Source organism: Macaca fascicularis, chromosome 10 (genome assembly GCF_037993035.2).
Source record: "Macaca fascicularis isolate 582-1 chromosome 10, T2T-MFA8v1.1".
NCBI lineage: Eukaryota > Metazoa > Chordata > Mammalia > Primates > Cercopithecidae > Macaca > Macaca fascicularis.
Window position 1 is genome coordinate 84,738,061 of NC_088384.1, and position 17,115 is coordinate 84,755,175.

At 43.8% G+C, this 17,115-nt stretch overlaps 1 protein-coding gene across 1 annotated transcript in view; it reads right to left on the reverse strand.

Moving 5' to 3' along the window:
- The window catches only part of TMC2 (transmembrane channel like 2), a 108,643-nt gene that overhangs the window by 67,231 nt on the left and 24,297 nt on the right, over positions 1-17,115 (reverse strand). Inside the window, exons 4-6 of the mRNA XM_065521815.1 lie at positions 16,749-17,103; positions 13,850-14,002; positions 3,328-3,418 (exon numbers count right to left, since the gene is read on the reverse strand). Coding sequence (XP_065377887.1) covers positions 3,328-3,418; positions 13,850-14,002; positions 16,749-17,103 — 599 coding nt within the window. The remainder of the gene's footprint in view (positions 1-3,327; positions 3,419-13,849; positions 14,003-16,748; positions 17,104-17,115) is intronic.

Genomic DNA, 17,115 nt, shown 5'->3' on the forward strand with positions numbered 1-17,115 from the left:
ATGGCTTCTAAAGTAAAGGATACCAATTTGAAAGGAATACAGATGAGATATGGAAGGATTACAAGGAAGCTAAGAGCTTAGTAATCGAATGAAGAAAACATTAGACAAAATAAAGACTATAATTGACACAGAGGAAAACGGATTCAATGATATTGAGAATGAACCTGATAAATATCTGAGATTGCAAAGAGAAAGCAGCAAAGAGCTAAAAATAATGTGGAAAAGTAAATATGGAGGATGGGGGTGGGGAGAGGCAATCCTTTTCCTAAGGGGGAAGCTAGAACTGTGTGAACAGAAATGTGGTTGAACAGAATCATTTATCAAAGATGTATTTGTCTAGAGATCTGCTGTACGACACAATGTTTATACTTAACAACACAGTATTGTGTACTTAATTAGTTAAAAAGGTAAATCTCAAGTGTTCTTACTGCAATAAAAAAAAGCAGTGAATAGAAATTAACGAAAGAATAATAACCTATTTTTTACCCATTAGATTAGCACAAAGTTAAAAAGATGTAACATTCGTAACTAGTGAAGATAAGCCATTCTCCCACTTTGTTCCTGTGAGTATGATTTGCTACAAATTGGGGGAAATAGTTTGAAAAATGTGAAGTAAAAGTTAAAATATGCACACTTTTGAACTAGCAGGACTATTTGAGGGATTGTCTTGTTGTGATTTAAAAAAACGCACAGATCCAAGATAAATGTATAAAGGTGTTTATTGAAGCATTGTTTGTCACAGTAAAAATCTAGAAAAAAATATACTTGAAGAGCACATTCTTCATTGGAAAAAATAAGATGTGAGTGTGCAGTTGGTAAGTGGTAAATAGTCTCTAGACAAAATTAATAAAATCACCCATAGAGAGTTGTCTGGCAAGTATAACTGGAAAAGGAGAAAAAATAATATTAGGAATAAGAAAGATTCAGGCTGTGCACAGTGGCTCACACCTGTAATCCCAGCACTTTGGGAGGCCAAGGCAAGAGGATCACCTGAGGTCAGGAGTTCGAGACCAGCCTGTCCGACATGGTGAAACACTATATCTACTAAAAATACAAAAATTAGCTGGATATGGTGGTGCATGCCCATAATCCCAGCTACTTGGGAGGCTGAGACAGGAGAATCGCTTGAACCTGGGAGGCAGAGGTTGAGCCGAGATCATGCCACTGCACTCTAGCCTGGGCAACAGAGGGAAAAAAAAAAAAAAGGAAAAAGATTCAAACCCAACAGATACAAAAAGTAATTACAAAAATTATGGGGCTACTATATGTGACTTTCTGTTAACACATATGAAAATTTGAATGAAATGATCAAGTTTCAGGAAGAATATGAATTATTGAAATGGTCCTAAGAAAAAGTTAAAACTTGAGTACATCAATACACTGAATACTTGAAAAAAAATTTCAAGGTATTCTATAAAAATGGCTCTTGATCTCTACTATTGTAAGGGTATCATCTTTAAAATTAACAAAAAGTGTATTATCATGCTCCCAAAACTGATTTACAGCATAAAGAGGAGGTAATGCTATTCATTTACAATTGTAAAGCAAGTGCAGTCCTAATGTTAAATTCTGCCAAGATACTGCACATGCATACACTTGTGTACAAACACACACAAATTCAGATCAATCTTATGAAAATATATGTAAAAATCATAAATAAAATATTGGAAAATCAAACGTGGAGTTAGAAGTAATGTACCATGACTGAGGTTATCCCAGAAATAAAAAAATTAATAACATAAAGGAAAAAGTGTTTAATAAAACCTAATTATCTATTTCCAATGAAGTGGAAGTCTTACTAAACAATAACTAGACAATAATTTTTTATGGTGACAAAGAAAATCTATTTCAAGCCAACAACTCCCACCAGCTTAGTGTGAAAATCATTAGAGTCATTCTCATTGAAGTGATGCAAAGACAAAGAGAACTATGATCACCGTGATCAATTGTTACTGTTTTAGGATTGCTAGCCCACATTTTAGGATAGGAATGAGATGCCACATTTAGGAGAACCCAACAAAAACATCTTTATGAACATAATCAGATGAAAAAGATTAGAATTAATAAGAGAGTACCATAAGAGAACCAGATATAAAATTAGCACACAAATTGTAGCTTTCTTACATACTACCAATAACTAGTTATTAAATAATTGAAAAATGATCTCATTTGCAAAAGCAACTAGGCTATTAAATGTGCAGAAATAAAACATGGTAAAGATCTATAGGGAGAAAATGACAAACTTTGCTTAAGGATATAATATAGCCTTGAGAAATGTATGGTATTCTAGATGTGAAGACTAAACATTGTATAGATAAGGAAGTCCCAAATTAAATACAGGATTAAAAGAAATTCCAACCAAAATCTCAATACACTATGGTGGAACTTGGCAAAGGGATTTTTTTAAATGCATGTAGAAAAATAGGCAAGACAGCCAAGACATTAAAAAAAAAAACCCAAAGTTTTATCAGGGTGTGGTGGGGTGCTCCTGTAGTCCTAGCTACTCAGGAGGCTGAGGCTGAGGCTGGAGGATCTCTTGAGTCCAGGAGTTCAAAGCTGCAGTGAGCTCTTGAGCCAAGGAGTTCAAGGCTGCCACTAAGGCTGGAGTGGTGATGCTGCACTCTAGCCTTAGTGGCAGAGTGAGACTCTGTTTCTAAAAACAAACCAACAAAAAATCAAACGTAAAAAGGGGAACCTAGAACTACCAGGCATCAAAATTAAGAGTTGAGGTAATGACATCAAATGATTGTTCAGAATAAAAGCCCTGAAACAGGCTCTGTACAAGAATTAAGTGAATGAGAATGGTAGTTTTTCAAATCAGTAGGTAAAGGAAAGATACTTCAGTAAGTCTCACATTAAATATCCAACACGAAACATTGTCCTAACTTAAATCAGATGCCCAGATTATGATACAACTCAACAAAACAGACTTGCCCCCCATCCCTCTGGGGACATCGCTGTTTATCATCCATGTGACCCTGATCATGCCACAGCCCTTCTGGGTCTCTACCAACTCGACCTCTCCCAATTTGGGGTTTGGAAAATAAAATCCCAGTGGTTTTAACATCATTCGTTCTCTAAGTGTATTCACTGGAGAGAAAACAAGTCTCAAATGTATTGAAGCCCTCACAGTAAGTATGGAGAAATTGGCAGGATACGATTGGTTTCCATTCCTAGATGGATCAGAATGGTCAGGTGGCCTTCACACCCAGGATTCTGGGGGCAGCTGGACACAAATGGCGAAGCTGGGCAGGTGCCTGAGTTGGTCCCCAGATTCCAAAGCTGAGCAAGCCCTCCCCACAGATTTACTGCCTCCACCCCACACACCTTGGCCATCAGCATCTGGTAGGCATACAGTCGCTTGCCTTTCCCCTTTCCCAAGGCACCTTCATACTTCTCCACAAATTCCTGGGCCTCCCTGCTTAGAAAAAAGAAAACAAACAAACTAACTAACAAACAAAAACACAGGAATTCAGTTAGCACCTAACCAAAGGAAATCTGAACTATGAAGGCTCAAACATATGTGCGAAGGCTTATGTCTTTGTATACCTCTGGTTAAAATATAAATTCCATTAAGGCAGGACATTCTGTCTGTTTTATCCACTGAAGTTTCCCAAATGCTGAGAAGAGCGCTTGGTACATAACAGGCATGGTAGAGGCAGAACTATGGCCCCTGTGACCTTCGTTTGCTGGTGTTCCACCCATGAATATAATATATTACATGGCAAAAAGGACTTTGAAGATGTAATTAAGATTACTGATTTTATTTTATTTGTTTGTTTATTTTTAGAGATAGGGTCTCGCTGTGTTGCTCAGGCTGCTCTTGAACTCCTGAGCTCAAGCAGTCACCTGCCTCTGGCTCCCAAAATGCTGGGATTACAGGTGTGAACCACCATGCCCAGCCAAGATTATTGATTTTAAAATAAGGAGATTATTCTGGGTCATCTGCATGGCCCCAGTGTAATAAAATAACATGAGCCCTTAAAAACAGAAGAGAAGTCTCTTAAGAAATCTCCAAATTGCTTTCCACGGTGGCTGAAGTAATTTACATTCCCACCAACAATGCGTAAGTGTTTTTTTTCCCCCCACACCCTCACCAGCATCTGTTATGTTTTGACTTTTTAATAATAGCTATTCTGACTGGCGGAAGATGGTGTGTCATTGTGGTTTTGATTTGCATTTTTCTGATGATTAGTGATGAAAATTTTCTCATATGTTTGTTGGAGGCTTGTATGTCTTCTTTTGAGAAGTGTTTGTTCATATTCCTTGTCCCCTCTTTTTTTTTTTTTCTTTTTTTTGCTCTGTCGCCCAGGCTGGAGTGCAGTGATGCGATCTTGGCTCACTGCAAGCTCCACCTCCCGGGTTCACGCCATTTTCCTGCCTCAGCCTCCCAAGTAGCTGGGACTATAGATGCCTGCCACCATGCCTAGCTAATTTTTGTATTTTTAGTAGAGATGGGGTTTCACCATGTTAGCCAGGATGGTCGCGATCTCCTGACCTTGTGATCCACCTGCCTGGGCCTCCCCAATGCTCTTGATTTTTGTACATTGATTTTGTATCTTGAAACTTTGCTGAAGTCGTTTATCAATTCCAGGAGCCTTTTGGCAGAGTCTTTAGAGTTTTCTAGGTAGAGAATCATATAATCAGCAAAGACAGATAATTTGACTTCTTTTCTTTTATTTCCTTCTTTCTTGCCTTTCATTTTTTCCTTTTGTCTGATTGCTCTGATTAAGACTTCCAGTACTATGTTGAATAGGAGAAGTGAGAATGGGCATTCTTGTCTTGTTCCAGTTCTTAAGGGAAATTATTCCAGCTTTTGCCCATTCATTATGAATTTCACTATGGGTTTCTCATAGATAACTTTTATTATTTTGAGGTATGTTCCTTCAATGCCTAGTTTGTTGGAGGCTTTTATCATGAAGGGATATTAGATTTTATCAAATGTGAAGCAGGAAAATTATTGACTCTCTGTATCTGGGGCCCCTTTGGAGGGGCTACATAAAAAGCATGAGAAGGAAATGAATTCTGCCAACAGTCGGTGAGCTCAAAAGAGAACCTTAGTCCTGGATGAGAACTGCAGTCCTACTGATACCGTGATTTTGGTGTGATGAGACCCTGAACAGAGAATCCAGCCATGCCGTGCTGGACTTCTGACCTACAGAACTGTGCGCTAATTAACGAGTGGTATTTTAAACTCTTAACCTGTGGTAATTTGTTGCAATAGCAATATAAAATTATTACAGATGTCCCTTGATGTACAAGGGGTTATGTTCCAATAAACTTATTGCGAGTTGAAAACATCATAAGCTGAAAATGTACAGCCGGGTGCAGCGGCTCATGCCTGTAATCCCAGCACTTTGGGAGGCCGAGGCGGGTGGATCACGAGGTCAGGAGATGAGACCATCCTGGCTAACATGGTGAAACCCTGTTTCTACTAAAAATACAAAAAGAGAAAAAAAATTAGTTGGGCGTGGTGGGGGGCGCCTGTAGTCCCAGCTACTCGGGAGGCTGAGGCAGGAGAATGATGTGAAACCGAGAGACAGAGCTTATAGTGAGCCGAGATTGTGCCACTGCACTCCAGCCTGGGCGACAGCCTGGGCAACAGAGCGAGACTCTGTCTCAAAAAAAAAAAAGAAAAAGAAAGAAAGAAAATGTACGTAATATCCCAAAAAGGCCATTGTTAAGTAAAAAAATTATAAGTTGAACCATCATAAGCCCATATGCTCCTCAACTTATGATGGGGTATATCCAATAAACCCACTGTGAAGTTGAAAAATTATAAGTTGAACCATTGTAAGTAAGGCATCATTAGACAGGTCTTTGTGGAATGCATGGATGTTGAATGAGTGAGTGAATGAACATCCTGGTAAAGTTGTATGAGAAACAAATGAATCAATTTGTCTATTAAATATTCTGAAGTGGTTGCTGGACCTGGTGAGGACAGCCTTTGAGAACAGATTGTTAAATCTTCAGGAACTTGGGCAACCAGTTGTTAAACTGTTAGTAGCTTTGAGTTGGCCATGGTGGGAGTATTTAGACCATGGAAATCAGCAAATACTATGACCAGGGCTCCTCCTCCTGTCCCACACCTCAGAGAGCTAGTTTATCAGTCACCACTAGATAAACCCAATCATGTGGGGGAAGAATGAAATCCATCTTAGGGCAGATGGAAGAAGGTCTTGTGGAGCTGTGTGTCTGGCTGCAATCGCTACAGTCACCACTGCTCCTACAAAATACCTACCCCACTGTTCCTGCTGCCTCCAAGGTACAAGTGTGGACAGTTGATACATGTGAAGTTGCATTCTAACCTTGAGGCTGGCTTTATTGGGATGTTTCAGTGTCTCAATGCTAGTGAGGCTGCCTGTCCAGCTCCTAACCCCAGGGTCAAGAGCTGGGCTGTATGTCCTCCTAAATGGGATCTTCTCCCTGTTCCCCCTCTTGGCAGGAGATGTCCCTCTCTGCAGGGAAGTCCCCATTGCCCCTCCCCACAAGCAGGCTGATTGATTTACTGCCCCCCTCATCCCAAAGCATGGTCCCCCCTCTTGACTGGATGCTTTTGTTTTCAGAGCTGTGTCTCCTTCATCATTTACTATTAATTCCTTTTTATATATAGCCAGTCTTTGGGTATGTTTGTTGTATAGCTTTTTAGTAGTTGCTCTAGGTGTTATACTTATTTATTATATTATATATAGTCTACTTAGCTTTCAAAGTCTACTGGCGCTGATATTTTACTAGTTAGAGTGAAGTGTAGAAACCTTGCTTCTCCTTATATCCTTTTACCCTCCTCATTGATAATGTAATTGTCTTAAACATTTCTTCTACATTTATTGAGAACTACTTTATGTGGTGTTATAATTTTTGCTTCAACTGTCAAATATATTTTTAAAAACTCGCCGGGCGCGGTGGCTCACGCCTGTAATCCCAGCACTTTGGGAGGCCGAGGCGGGCGGATCACAAGGTCAGGAGATCGAGACCACGGTGAAACCCCGTCTCTACTAAAAATACAAAAAAAAATTAGCCGGGCGCGGTTGTGGGCGCCTGTAGTCCCAGCTACTCGGGAGGCTGAGGCAGGAGAATGGCGTGAACCCGGGAGGCGGAGCTTGCAGTGAGCCGAGATCACGCCACTGCACTCCAGCCTGGGCGACAGAGCGAGACTCCGTCTCAAAAAAAAAAAAAAAAAAAAAAACTCAAGGGGACATTTTCCAATATTTTTTTCTACCATGTTCTTTCTTCCTTCCTGATGTTCCAAAATTCCCCCTTTTTTGTAAAAAAAAAAAAATCATATTCTTTCTGTTCAGAGAACTTCTTGTTGCCATTCTTATAGGGTAAGTCTGGTGACAAATTCTCTTAGTTTTCCTTCATCTGAGAATGTCTTGATTTCTCCTTTATTCTTAAAAGATATTTTCACTGTAAATATAGAATTCTGGGCTGAGAATTCTTTTCATTTAGCACTTGAAAATTGTTATGTCACTTTGTTCTGTCCTCCATGGTTTCTGATAAGAAATTTATTGTCATTATAATCGTGTTTTTTTCCCTGTAGGTAATATTTTGTTTCTGTCTGACTGCCTACAAGTTTTTAGAAGTTTGACTATGATGTGTCTTGGAATGAATTTCTTTGCTTTGGGTTTATCCTGTTTGGGATTTGTTTTGCTTCTTCAATCTGTAAGTTTTGCCAAATCTGAGACACTTTAGCCATAATTTCCTTGAACACTTTTTCAGTCTCATTCTTTTTTTCCCTCTTTTTCTGGAATTCCAACGATACTAACGTTAGGTCTTTTATTATAGTCCCACACATCCTTGAAGTTCTGTGCATTTTTTTTCCAGGCTATTTTCTCTTTATTGTTTAGACTGAGTAATTTCTCTTGTTCTATCTCCAAGTTCACTGAGTTTTTACTCTGTTCTCTTCATTCTGTTGTTGAGCCCACTCATTGAGTTTTAAACATTTCAGTTATTGTATTTTTTTACTTCTAAAATTTCCAGTTGTTCCTCTTTATAATTTCTATTTTTTTTTTCTGAGACTTTCTGTTTTGTTCATTTGTTTCATGTGTTCACAATTGCTCGTTGAAGCATTTTTATGATGGTTGCTTTAAGACCTTTGTCGGGCAAGGTGTGGTGGCTCACGTCTGTGATTCCAGTGTCTTGGGAGGCTGAGGTGGGAGGATTGCTTGAGCCCAAGAGTTCAAGACCAGCCTGAGCAATACAGTGAGACCCTGTCTCTACAAAAATAAAAAATAAAAATAAATAAAATAAAACCTTTGTCAGACAATTCTAACATCTCTGTCATCTTGGTGTTAACACCTGTTGATCATCTTTTGTCATTTAGTTTGAGGTCTTCCTGATTCTTGGTATGGTGAGTGATTTTTAATTGAAACCTGGAATTTTGGATATTATAAGACTCTAGATATGATCTAAATCTTAGGTTTTACCCGGCCTCCTCTGACATCGCTATGGTAATTGAAGGTGATGTTGCCTGGTTACTTCCAGGTGGGAGTGAAAGTCCAGAGTCTTCATTTGGCCTCCTTTGACACCTCAGGCTGAGGAGAAGCTCCTTGTCACTGCTAAGCAGGGATGGGGTTCAGGCTTCTCACCAGGCCTCCACTCAAACCTGGTTACTTCCAGGCGGTGGTGAGAGTCTAGACTCCCCACATGGTCCTCAACGAAACCATGGGGAAAGGGAGGCACCATTACTACCTGCTGGGGATGAAGGTCCCTGCTTCCCACTCAGCCTCCTCTGACACACCCTGGTTAGGGGTATTGGGGCACCTTGCTTTGGCCTGGCAAAGGTGGGTATCCAGGCTTCCCCACTTGCCTTTGCTGCCAGGGTTGGGAATGGGGGCCATTGTTTTGTGTGTGGTATTTGGCTGGAGAACAGTTATTGTCCAAAAGTTTTCTGTCTTGCCAGTCTGTTTCTTTCTTGGCCCTTTGGCTAGAAATAGCAGGTTTTTCTTGGGGCATTTTTTTGGCTGCATCCATTGGGGTTTTTGGGTTGCCAGCTTTTCCAATAGCAGTCTGGGATTTAAAGGTGAAAAAGAAAATCCAAGGAACTCCGTGCCCTGGTCATCCCTTTGGTACTGAGGTTCTTAGCCAGTTTGCCTTCTTCTTTCTACCTTTTCAAATCTTCTTATATTTGCTTTAAATGTAACATTCAGGGTTTTCGTCGTACTTAGTGGGAAGAATAGGGAAAAGCGTCTCTACTCCATCTACCTAGAAGCAGAAGTCCTCTAATCACTCTGAAGAAAGCAAGCAGTTTGGGTAGTTTTCTTAGACATTAGGCTTCGGACAAAGCTGAGAGACAGACCTAATTAATTCTATGATTAAAGCAAATATCCCCGATTCATGGGCACTAGAAGCTGTTATGCCAACTTCACATCCTACTGTGTATCATTATTGATGATGTCCACATGCTTCTCTGATTCATCTTTGTTCCCCAACCTCACCTCTCAGGGCTCAGCATAGTGTCTGGCATAAAAGATGTTCAAGCTTTAATAATAACAGTAATCACTATTTGTTAATTGCATATTATGTGCTAGGCACTTAATAAAAATATTTTGAAATTGTTTGAACGCCTGTGAGGTAGATGTTATTATTCCCATTTTACAAGTGAGAATTATTAGGCTCAGAGAGGTTAAAGGAAGGAAGTGAGCCTGAGAGGGATTGAGTAGCCAACCAAAGTCTCCAGATGTGGCAGAGGTGTGAATTCAGGTTTGCCCCACTCACTGCTATTGCTTTTTATGTCTAGCCAGCCTTTTGTTTTCATATTTTTTTGGAGACAGTGTCTCACTTTGTCACCCAGGCTGGAGTGCAGTGGCATGATCTCAGCTCACTGCAACCTCCACTTCCTGGTTCAAGAAATTCTCCTGCTTCAGCCACCCAAGCAGCTGGGAGTACAGGCATGCACCACCACACCTGGCTAACTTTTGTATTTTTAGTAGAGATGAGGTACCACTATGTTGGCCAGGCTGGTCTTGAACTCTTGACCTCAAGTGATCTGCCCACGTCAGCCTCCCAAAGGGCTGGGATTACAGGTGTGAGCCACCACACCAGCACTGGCAAGCCTTTTTAGATAGTCTACAGTAACCATGCTCAGGTCAGCCAGTGCCTGACTGGGCCAGAGACTGGGGCCCCCACACTACTATTTCTAAAAGAGAGGAGATAGTATGGGGATGCTGTCTGCAGCTGGAGACTTTATTTTCAGAAGAAGAAATCATACTGGTAGCAAAGGGGGTGCATTGTCAAATGGTAATTCTGGAGAGACGACTGCAAATTAAGAGAGCAGGCTCTGTAATCCCAGCACTTTGGGAGGCCAAGGTGGGAGTATCACTTGAGCCTAGGAGTTCGAGACCAGTCCTGGCAACATAGCAAGACCTGTCTCTAAAAAAACAAAAACAAAAACAAAAACAAACAAACAGAAAAACAAACAGTGCAAACTCTGGAGTCAGAATTCCTGAGTCCAAATCCTGGTTGGGCCACTTAACTTGCTGTGTGGTCTTGGGCAAATTACTCAATTGCTCTGTGCCTCAGTCTTCTCATCAGTAAAATGGTAACAATAATAATAGTACCTACATCGTAGGGTGATTGTGAAGATTAAATGAATTGTTATACATACAACACTCAGAACAGTGCCTGGCACAAAGGGCATGCCCAGCAAAGACTGGCTATATATAAAAAGGAGTTAATGGTAAATGATGAAGGAGACACAGCTCTGAAAACCAGAGCATCCAGTCAAGAGAGGGGACAGTGCCTTGGGATGAGGGGGGCAGTAAATCAATCAGCTGCTTGTGGGGAGGGGCAATGGGGACCTCCCTGCAGAGAGGGCACTTGGCCCGAGTCTTACAAGGCGTGCAAGAATTAGCAAGGAAGGTGGCAGAAGGCACAGCTCTTCTAGGCAGAGGCACTAGCTTGGGTGGAGACCCAGAAGCTGAAGAGCCTTAAACCTGAGTCCAGGATAAGGAGCCTTGGGGAAGGGAAGAAGCTAGGAAGAGACGGGAGGGAGGCCCAGGGGGAGGAGACCACTCTTTGCTGGGAGACCCGCTCCAGTGAGAGAGGCCTAGGCCTCCTCGGCTTCTCAGGCCTCAGCTTCTGCCCATCCTGCCAGCCCCAGGAACTCTGCCCCTCAGAGGCAGGGAGGAGATGTCAGATTTCTCCTCTGGCAGCTGAGGGAGCCCTCAGGAATTGTCACAGTCTCTGAGACTTACAGCCAGCTGGAGATCTCATTTCCCTAAGCATCAAGGCTACACTTTTTCCACTGTTAATAAAAGATGTGTTCTGGTGACACTTGAGTGGGAGTGAGATTCTGTTAGAGTGACAGGTGGCTCTTCTACCCTGCTAGCAGGAGAAGGAGCCCAGCTTGGAGGGAGCAGGGAGAAAGGATTCAAAAAGCGGAGGCTGAGGGCCAGGCGCAGTGGCTCATGCCTGTAATCCCAGCATTCTGGGAGGCCGAGGCGGGCGGATCACAAGGTCAGGAGATTGAGACCATCCTGGGTAATATGGTGAAACCCTGTCTCTATTAAAAATACAAAAAATTAGCTGGGTGTGGTGGCAGGCGCCTGTAGTCCCAGCTACTTGGGAGGCTGAGGCAGGAGAATCGCTTGAACCTGGGAGGCGGAGGTTGCAGTGAGCTGAGATTGCGCCACTGCACTCCAGCCTGGGAGACAGAGCAAGACTCCGTCTCAAAAAAAAAAGGAGGAGGCTGAGAAGGAAGATAGCCTAGAGCTGAGCCTAGCTTCCACATTGTTGCTACCCACCACATGGGACTATTTAACTTTTTAAAATTAATTTGTTATTTTATTATGTAATTGACAAATGGGCCAGATGTGGTGGCCCATGCCTATAATCACAATACTTGGGGAAGCTGAGGTTGGAGGATCACTTGAGTTCAGGAGTTCGAGATCAGCCCGGGCAACATAGCGAGACCCTGTCTCCACAGAAAATTTAAAAATTAGCCAGGTATGATGGCATATGCCCATAGTCCCAGCTACTGGAGAGATTGTGGCAGGAGGATCACTTGAGCCCAGAAATTCAAGGCCACAGTGAGCTAACATGGTGGACTGGACTCCAGTGTGGGTGACAGAGCAAGACTCTGTCTCTTAAAAAAAAATTGTGTATATTTATGGTATACATGATATTTTGATATATGTATACATTATGAATTGCTAAATCAAGCTAATTAACATATGCATTGCCTCCCATACTTATTTCTTGTATGTGGTGAGAACACTTATAATCTATTCTTAGTAATTTTCAGGTATCGAATACATTGTTATTATAGTCACTATGCTATACATAGATTTAAGTTTAAATAAAAGCTAAAACAAAAACATCAGTTTTTCAGTTACACTAATCTGTTTTAAGCACTCAGTAACCACACGTGGTAGAGGCTATGTGTTACAGAGTGCAGATTTAGACTGATTTCCATCATTGCAGAAAGCTCTGGTGCTCAGCAGCACTGGCCTAAAGCATAAGCCTGGAGGCATTACCAGAAGGTGTTTTTTCTTGCAGCCCTATAGGAGATGACGTAATAATTTGCAGGGCCGTGGGGTAAGCTTTGTTTTCCTTGTCAGGGTCTGCCCAGTATTGGTGTAGCTAGATCTTTACTGTGCCTCTTGGGATAAATAGTGCCAAAACATGGCTGTCAAACTGCTCTGCTTAATAAAGGGTGAGGAGTTTGACTTGAGGAATGAGGAAGCTCAGGTATGAGAGGAGCCAGAGAGCATGAGCTTCCTACAGAGGAAACGGAGGGGAGTGTCACCCCCAATACTGTGGCAAAAAAACAGAGGGACCTTGGGGAAAATGGTCATGTTGGATAGGAACTTTTTAGCAGAAACTCAAAAAGTATGTAATATGACTGCTGCTGCTATTTCTTTTTTTTTTCCTTTCTTTTTTTTTTTTTTTTTTTTTTGAGACAGAGTCTCCCTCTGTTGCCCAGGTTGGAGTTCAGTGGCATGATCTCAGCTCACTACAACCTCTGTCTCCTGGGTTCAAGCGATTCTCCTGCCTCAGCCTCCCGAGTTGCTGGGACTACAGGTGCCTGCCACCACGCGCAGCTAATTTTTGTCTTTTTAGTAGTGATGGGGTTTCACCATGTTGGCCAGGCTGGTCTCAAACTCCTGACCTCAAGTGATCCACCCGCCTTGGCCTCCCAAGTGCTGGGATTACAGGTGTGAGCCACTGCGCCCAGCCTACTGTTATTTCAAAACTGCAGCAAAGACCCCAGAATCATCAAATGCTCTGTGCATCAGCCTTTTACATGGAAACCAAAGAAGTGGCTGAGTAGAAAACAGGAGTCGAGTGGCATGGGCAGGAGGCCTGCTGCCATTCACAGAGTAATATTCATGCTGCATGAGGGCCAGCTTGACTTTGTGCCAGGCAATGGGGATGTGACAGTGGCTCAGACAGACTCTCTCCTACTCACTGTGCAAATCACACGAGTGAGAGTGTGTGCACATGGAGAGATGCTGGGTGCTCCAGGAACATGAGAGAGAGCTGCTTTTGAGGTGGAGGGGGTCTAGAAAGCTTCTGGAGGAAGGCATGTCTGTGTTGGGCTGTGAGGGAGGCACAGAAGCCACAAGATGAGGGCGACATGGGACAAAAGGGGCAGCCAGGCAGGGGAAGGCATGGGCACAGGTTGGGAGTCCTCTAAGTCTTCCGTGGCTCCCCCTCCAGGCCCTGTGGTGCTGATGAACAGCAGGGCTGCCTTGACTGTCATGGGGCTCTCTGAGTGCTGTGCTCCTTGCTGGAGCATCCCCCTTCACATCAAGCCCCTTTGGGGGAATGTGGAGGGAGGGGCTCTCATTCCCATCAGAAGGAGCTGTGGAATCGGGCGGCCCTGGTTGGCCCGCAGCCTGCTCACCTGAGCTCTGTCAGCTTCTTCGCCATGGGCCAGGGCTTGCTCCGCATGGTGGCAATGAGCTTCTTTTTTTCTTCCACCTGCTCCAAGATCCGGGCCAGTTCCTCCTCAGACAGGGACTCCCCGCCAGAGGCGCTGGAGGCCAAGGAGGATGATCTGGAGGCAGAGCCAGGGCAGAGGCAGAGGAGAGATGGAAAGGAGGTGGTGTCCTCAGGTGCTGTGGAGTGAGGAGGCGCCCACAGGCAAGATGGCACCCCTGCCCCCTGCTCAGAAGCCATCGGTGACTCCCATGGCCTGGCAGCAGAGGCCAAAATTCTATCCTGTAGCCCAGGGCCCCAGAGGGCTGCGTCCCCGTCCCCATCCACGCACAGCTCAGTGTGCCCCAAAAGAAATAGGACACAAGCCACTTGCTGTAACATAAATTTTTCTAGTAGGCACCTTGAAGTGGTAAAAAGCAATGGATTAAAGCAATTTTAATAATATAGTTTATTTTATCAAATATATTAAAAACTGGAATTTAACCTGTAATCAATAGAAAATTATGAGAGATATTTCAGTCATTTAAAAAATACTGTCTTCAAAGGTCAGTATTCATTTTGTACTCACACTGCAAGGCTATTCAGATGTGAAACTTTCATCAGATATATTTAATCTGTATATTTCATAAGCTGATAGGTGAAAAAAGTAGATTTGCCCAAATTGTTTTAGACATACTTAAAAGATTCCCAATAACTGAATCAAGTAGCAAAATATTATTTTCCTTTGATATTTGTATCTGCATTGACAACAGTAGTTTTTCTTTTTGTAGAAGAACTGTTTTGGCTTCAAAGTCAAATCAAATCAGTTTCAAAACTACATCTGCCCAAATTAAGTAAATTCACCAACGCTTATGTCAACTCAGTGGTATTAACATTGAGTTACAATTAAATGAGAAATGCGGTTCCTCAGGCACACGGGCCACATTTCAAGTGCTCGGCAACCACATGCGGCTAGTGGCGGTCATATTGGACAGCAGGGCTGTGGAGAATTTCCAGCTGGGGACCTCCCCATCTCCCAGATAATACTATGTGCTCAATTGTCCCAAAATCCAAGTGTCTGTGTGTGCTCCTTACGGCCTCCAGCCTATTCTGGCTCCTTTAGTGATAAAAATAGTGACTCTCAGCCGAGCGAGATAGCGCCCAATCGGGTAGGTAAAGAAAAGGACTAAGGAAGGGTTATGGCTGGGCGGCCTGAGTGTGTTTCATAAATGGCAGTATCAGGGTGTGGGCTTGGGTTACTGCAGGTTTTAGAGATAGGTTTGCAGCAGTCTCAGGGTGTTTTAGCTTCTGATTAACTCCTGGGGAGCAAAGCAGAAGTTTTAGGATGCCCTTAAAGGTTGAAAAGCCTAGAACACAGAGATTTTTTTTTTTTTTTTTTTTTTTTTTTTTTTTTTTTGCCGTACTTCACGCACACCCAATCAATGATAGCTGCCTTTGAGTCTCTGCATAGGGTGTTCCCACAGTTTGGGGGGTTGGGCATTCAGTCATTGCTATTCACATTCCACCTGTTCTTCAAAGCCTCACTGAGATGTTCACCTTCTCCATGGAGGAACCCTGATGGCCCAGCACCCCAGGAATTCAGCGCTCCGTCAAGTCCTGTCTTGCATGCATACTGCTTTCTGCCTTGTCTTAGGATTACCAGTGCCTATGTCTTATCTCCTGTGCCACACTGTCAGTATCTAGGCAACAGGAACTGAACATTTTCATCTCTCTAACGCCCTGGCATGGCCCTCAGCTGAAAATGACGAATGAGTCTGTGGCCCATTGGGATGGTACAGGCTCCCTCTAAAGTTCAGGACACCCAGGGCCCATCAACTGGGCATTCACGTTATTTTTAAATGGCCAAGGGCACTATGCACCCTTTACCTCTTTAGTTCATGTCTGGGAGCAGCCAGACAGTAGACAAAGGCTCTAACCAAGCCAGGATGGTTGGCATGGCGACAGAAAAAAATCAGTGGCCTTGTTTAAGAGCCTCTCTGTAAAGGTGGAGAGGAAGGTGGAGCACCCAACTGAGGCTGTGGGCAAAGAGGATTTGCTACAAACCACCGGGAAAGAACATCAATTCTTCACCATAATCCTAATATTCCCAACTCTTGCAAAAGCCTTCCTACTCCTATCACAAGGAATTCTTAAAGCAATCTGAGCAACGAATAAGGCATCTATTATCCTCAATGATTGAAAAAGCGAGGCAAAGAGAGAGACAGCTACTAAAATTGATAGCAAAAACATGAACCCCAAATCTTCACTTTCTGATGCCATAAGCTGGCCCTGTCCACTAACCCACACATGCTAGTTGGTGCTAATGGTAATGGAACAAAGGAGGCAAAACAAATAAAACCTCCAAGTTCCAGAATTTCAGAGCTGGTAGCATCCTTGAAGGTCTCCTAGACAGTGCCACGTTTCCGGAATAGGAAGCTGGCCCAGATCCGGAATCCGGAAAGAGGTGTGCTTAAGCCCTCGGATGGTTCCTGAATCCAATTTTGTTCATGTCTCTCAGCTCCTCCTCTTCAAGAGCTGGGGTGAGTCACCAGCTGAAATTCAGGGGACGCGGGGTCTTGTCCCACCCTGCTGCCCTGTCACCTCACCATCCGCGCTCCACTTCACCAGTGTGCCATGAGACACTGGAGTGGAGAGCCCGTGGGCACTCCTCGTGCGAGGACCTACGACCTTCATCCCGGTTCTGGGATAAAGAACCCGCCGCAGAGCGGGGCAGTGGTAAGGGCTGGGAGACGCGGAAGCCAGAGCGAGGGCACGGGCTGCCTCTCACCAGGGAGGAGGACATCAGCCCCTCATGGGGGAAGGAGAAGTGCCGCGAAGGAGCGGGAGCGCGCGGAGCAGCGCGCAGAATCGGAGCCACAACACACCTGGGTTTCTTCTGCCGCTTCAACTTCTCCTTCCTCGGAATCTCCTTTTCCTTCTTTGGGGCTGCTGTCCGCTCCTTGAAGGAAGCCCTCTCGTCCCGCTTTCTCCTCCCCTGGCAGGTTCTCTCTGCCTTGCTCTGCTCCTGTTCCCCCAGCTCTTCTCCGTGTCTCCTGCGCCCTGTTTGCTTCCTCCGGGGAGACCCCGGGCTTGGGCTGTCCCCAGTGCACGCCTTCTGGCTTCGCTGAGCTCCGAGCCTGCCCGGAGTCGCCTCGGCTTTGACAGCCCGCTTGCTCGAGGATCTCCTTCCCAGCCTGTCACCTGCAGGGGCAGGAAATGGACAGTTCTGGTTCCAACGGCCTCAGGCCCAGG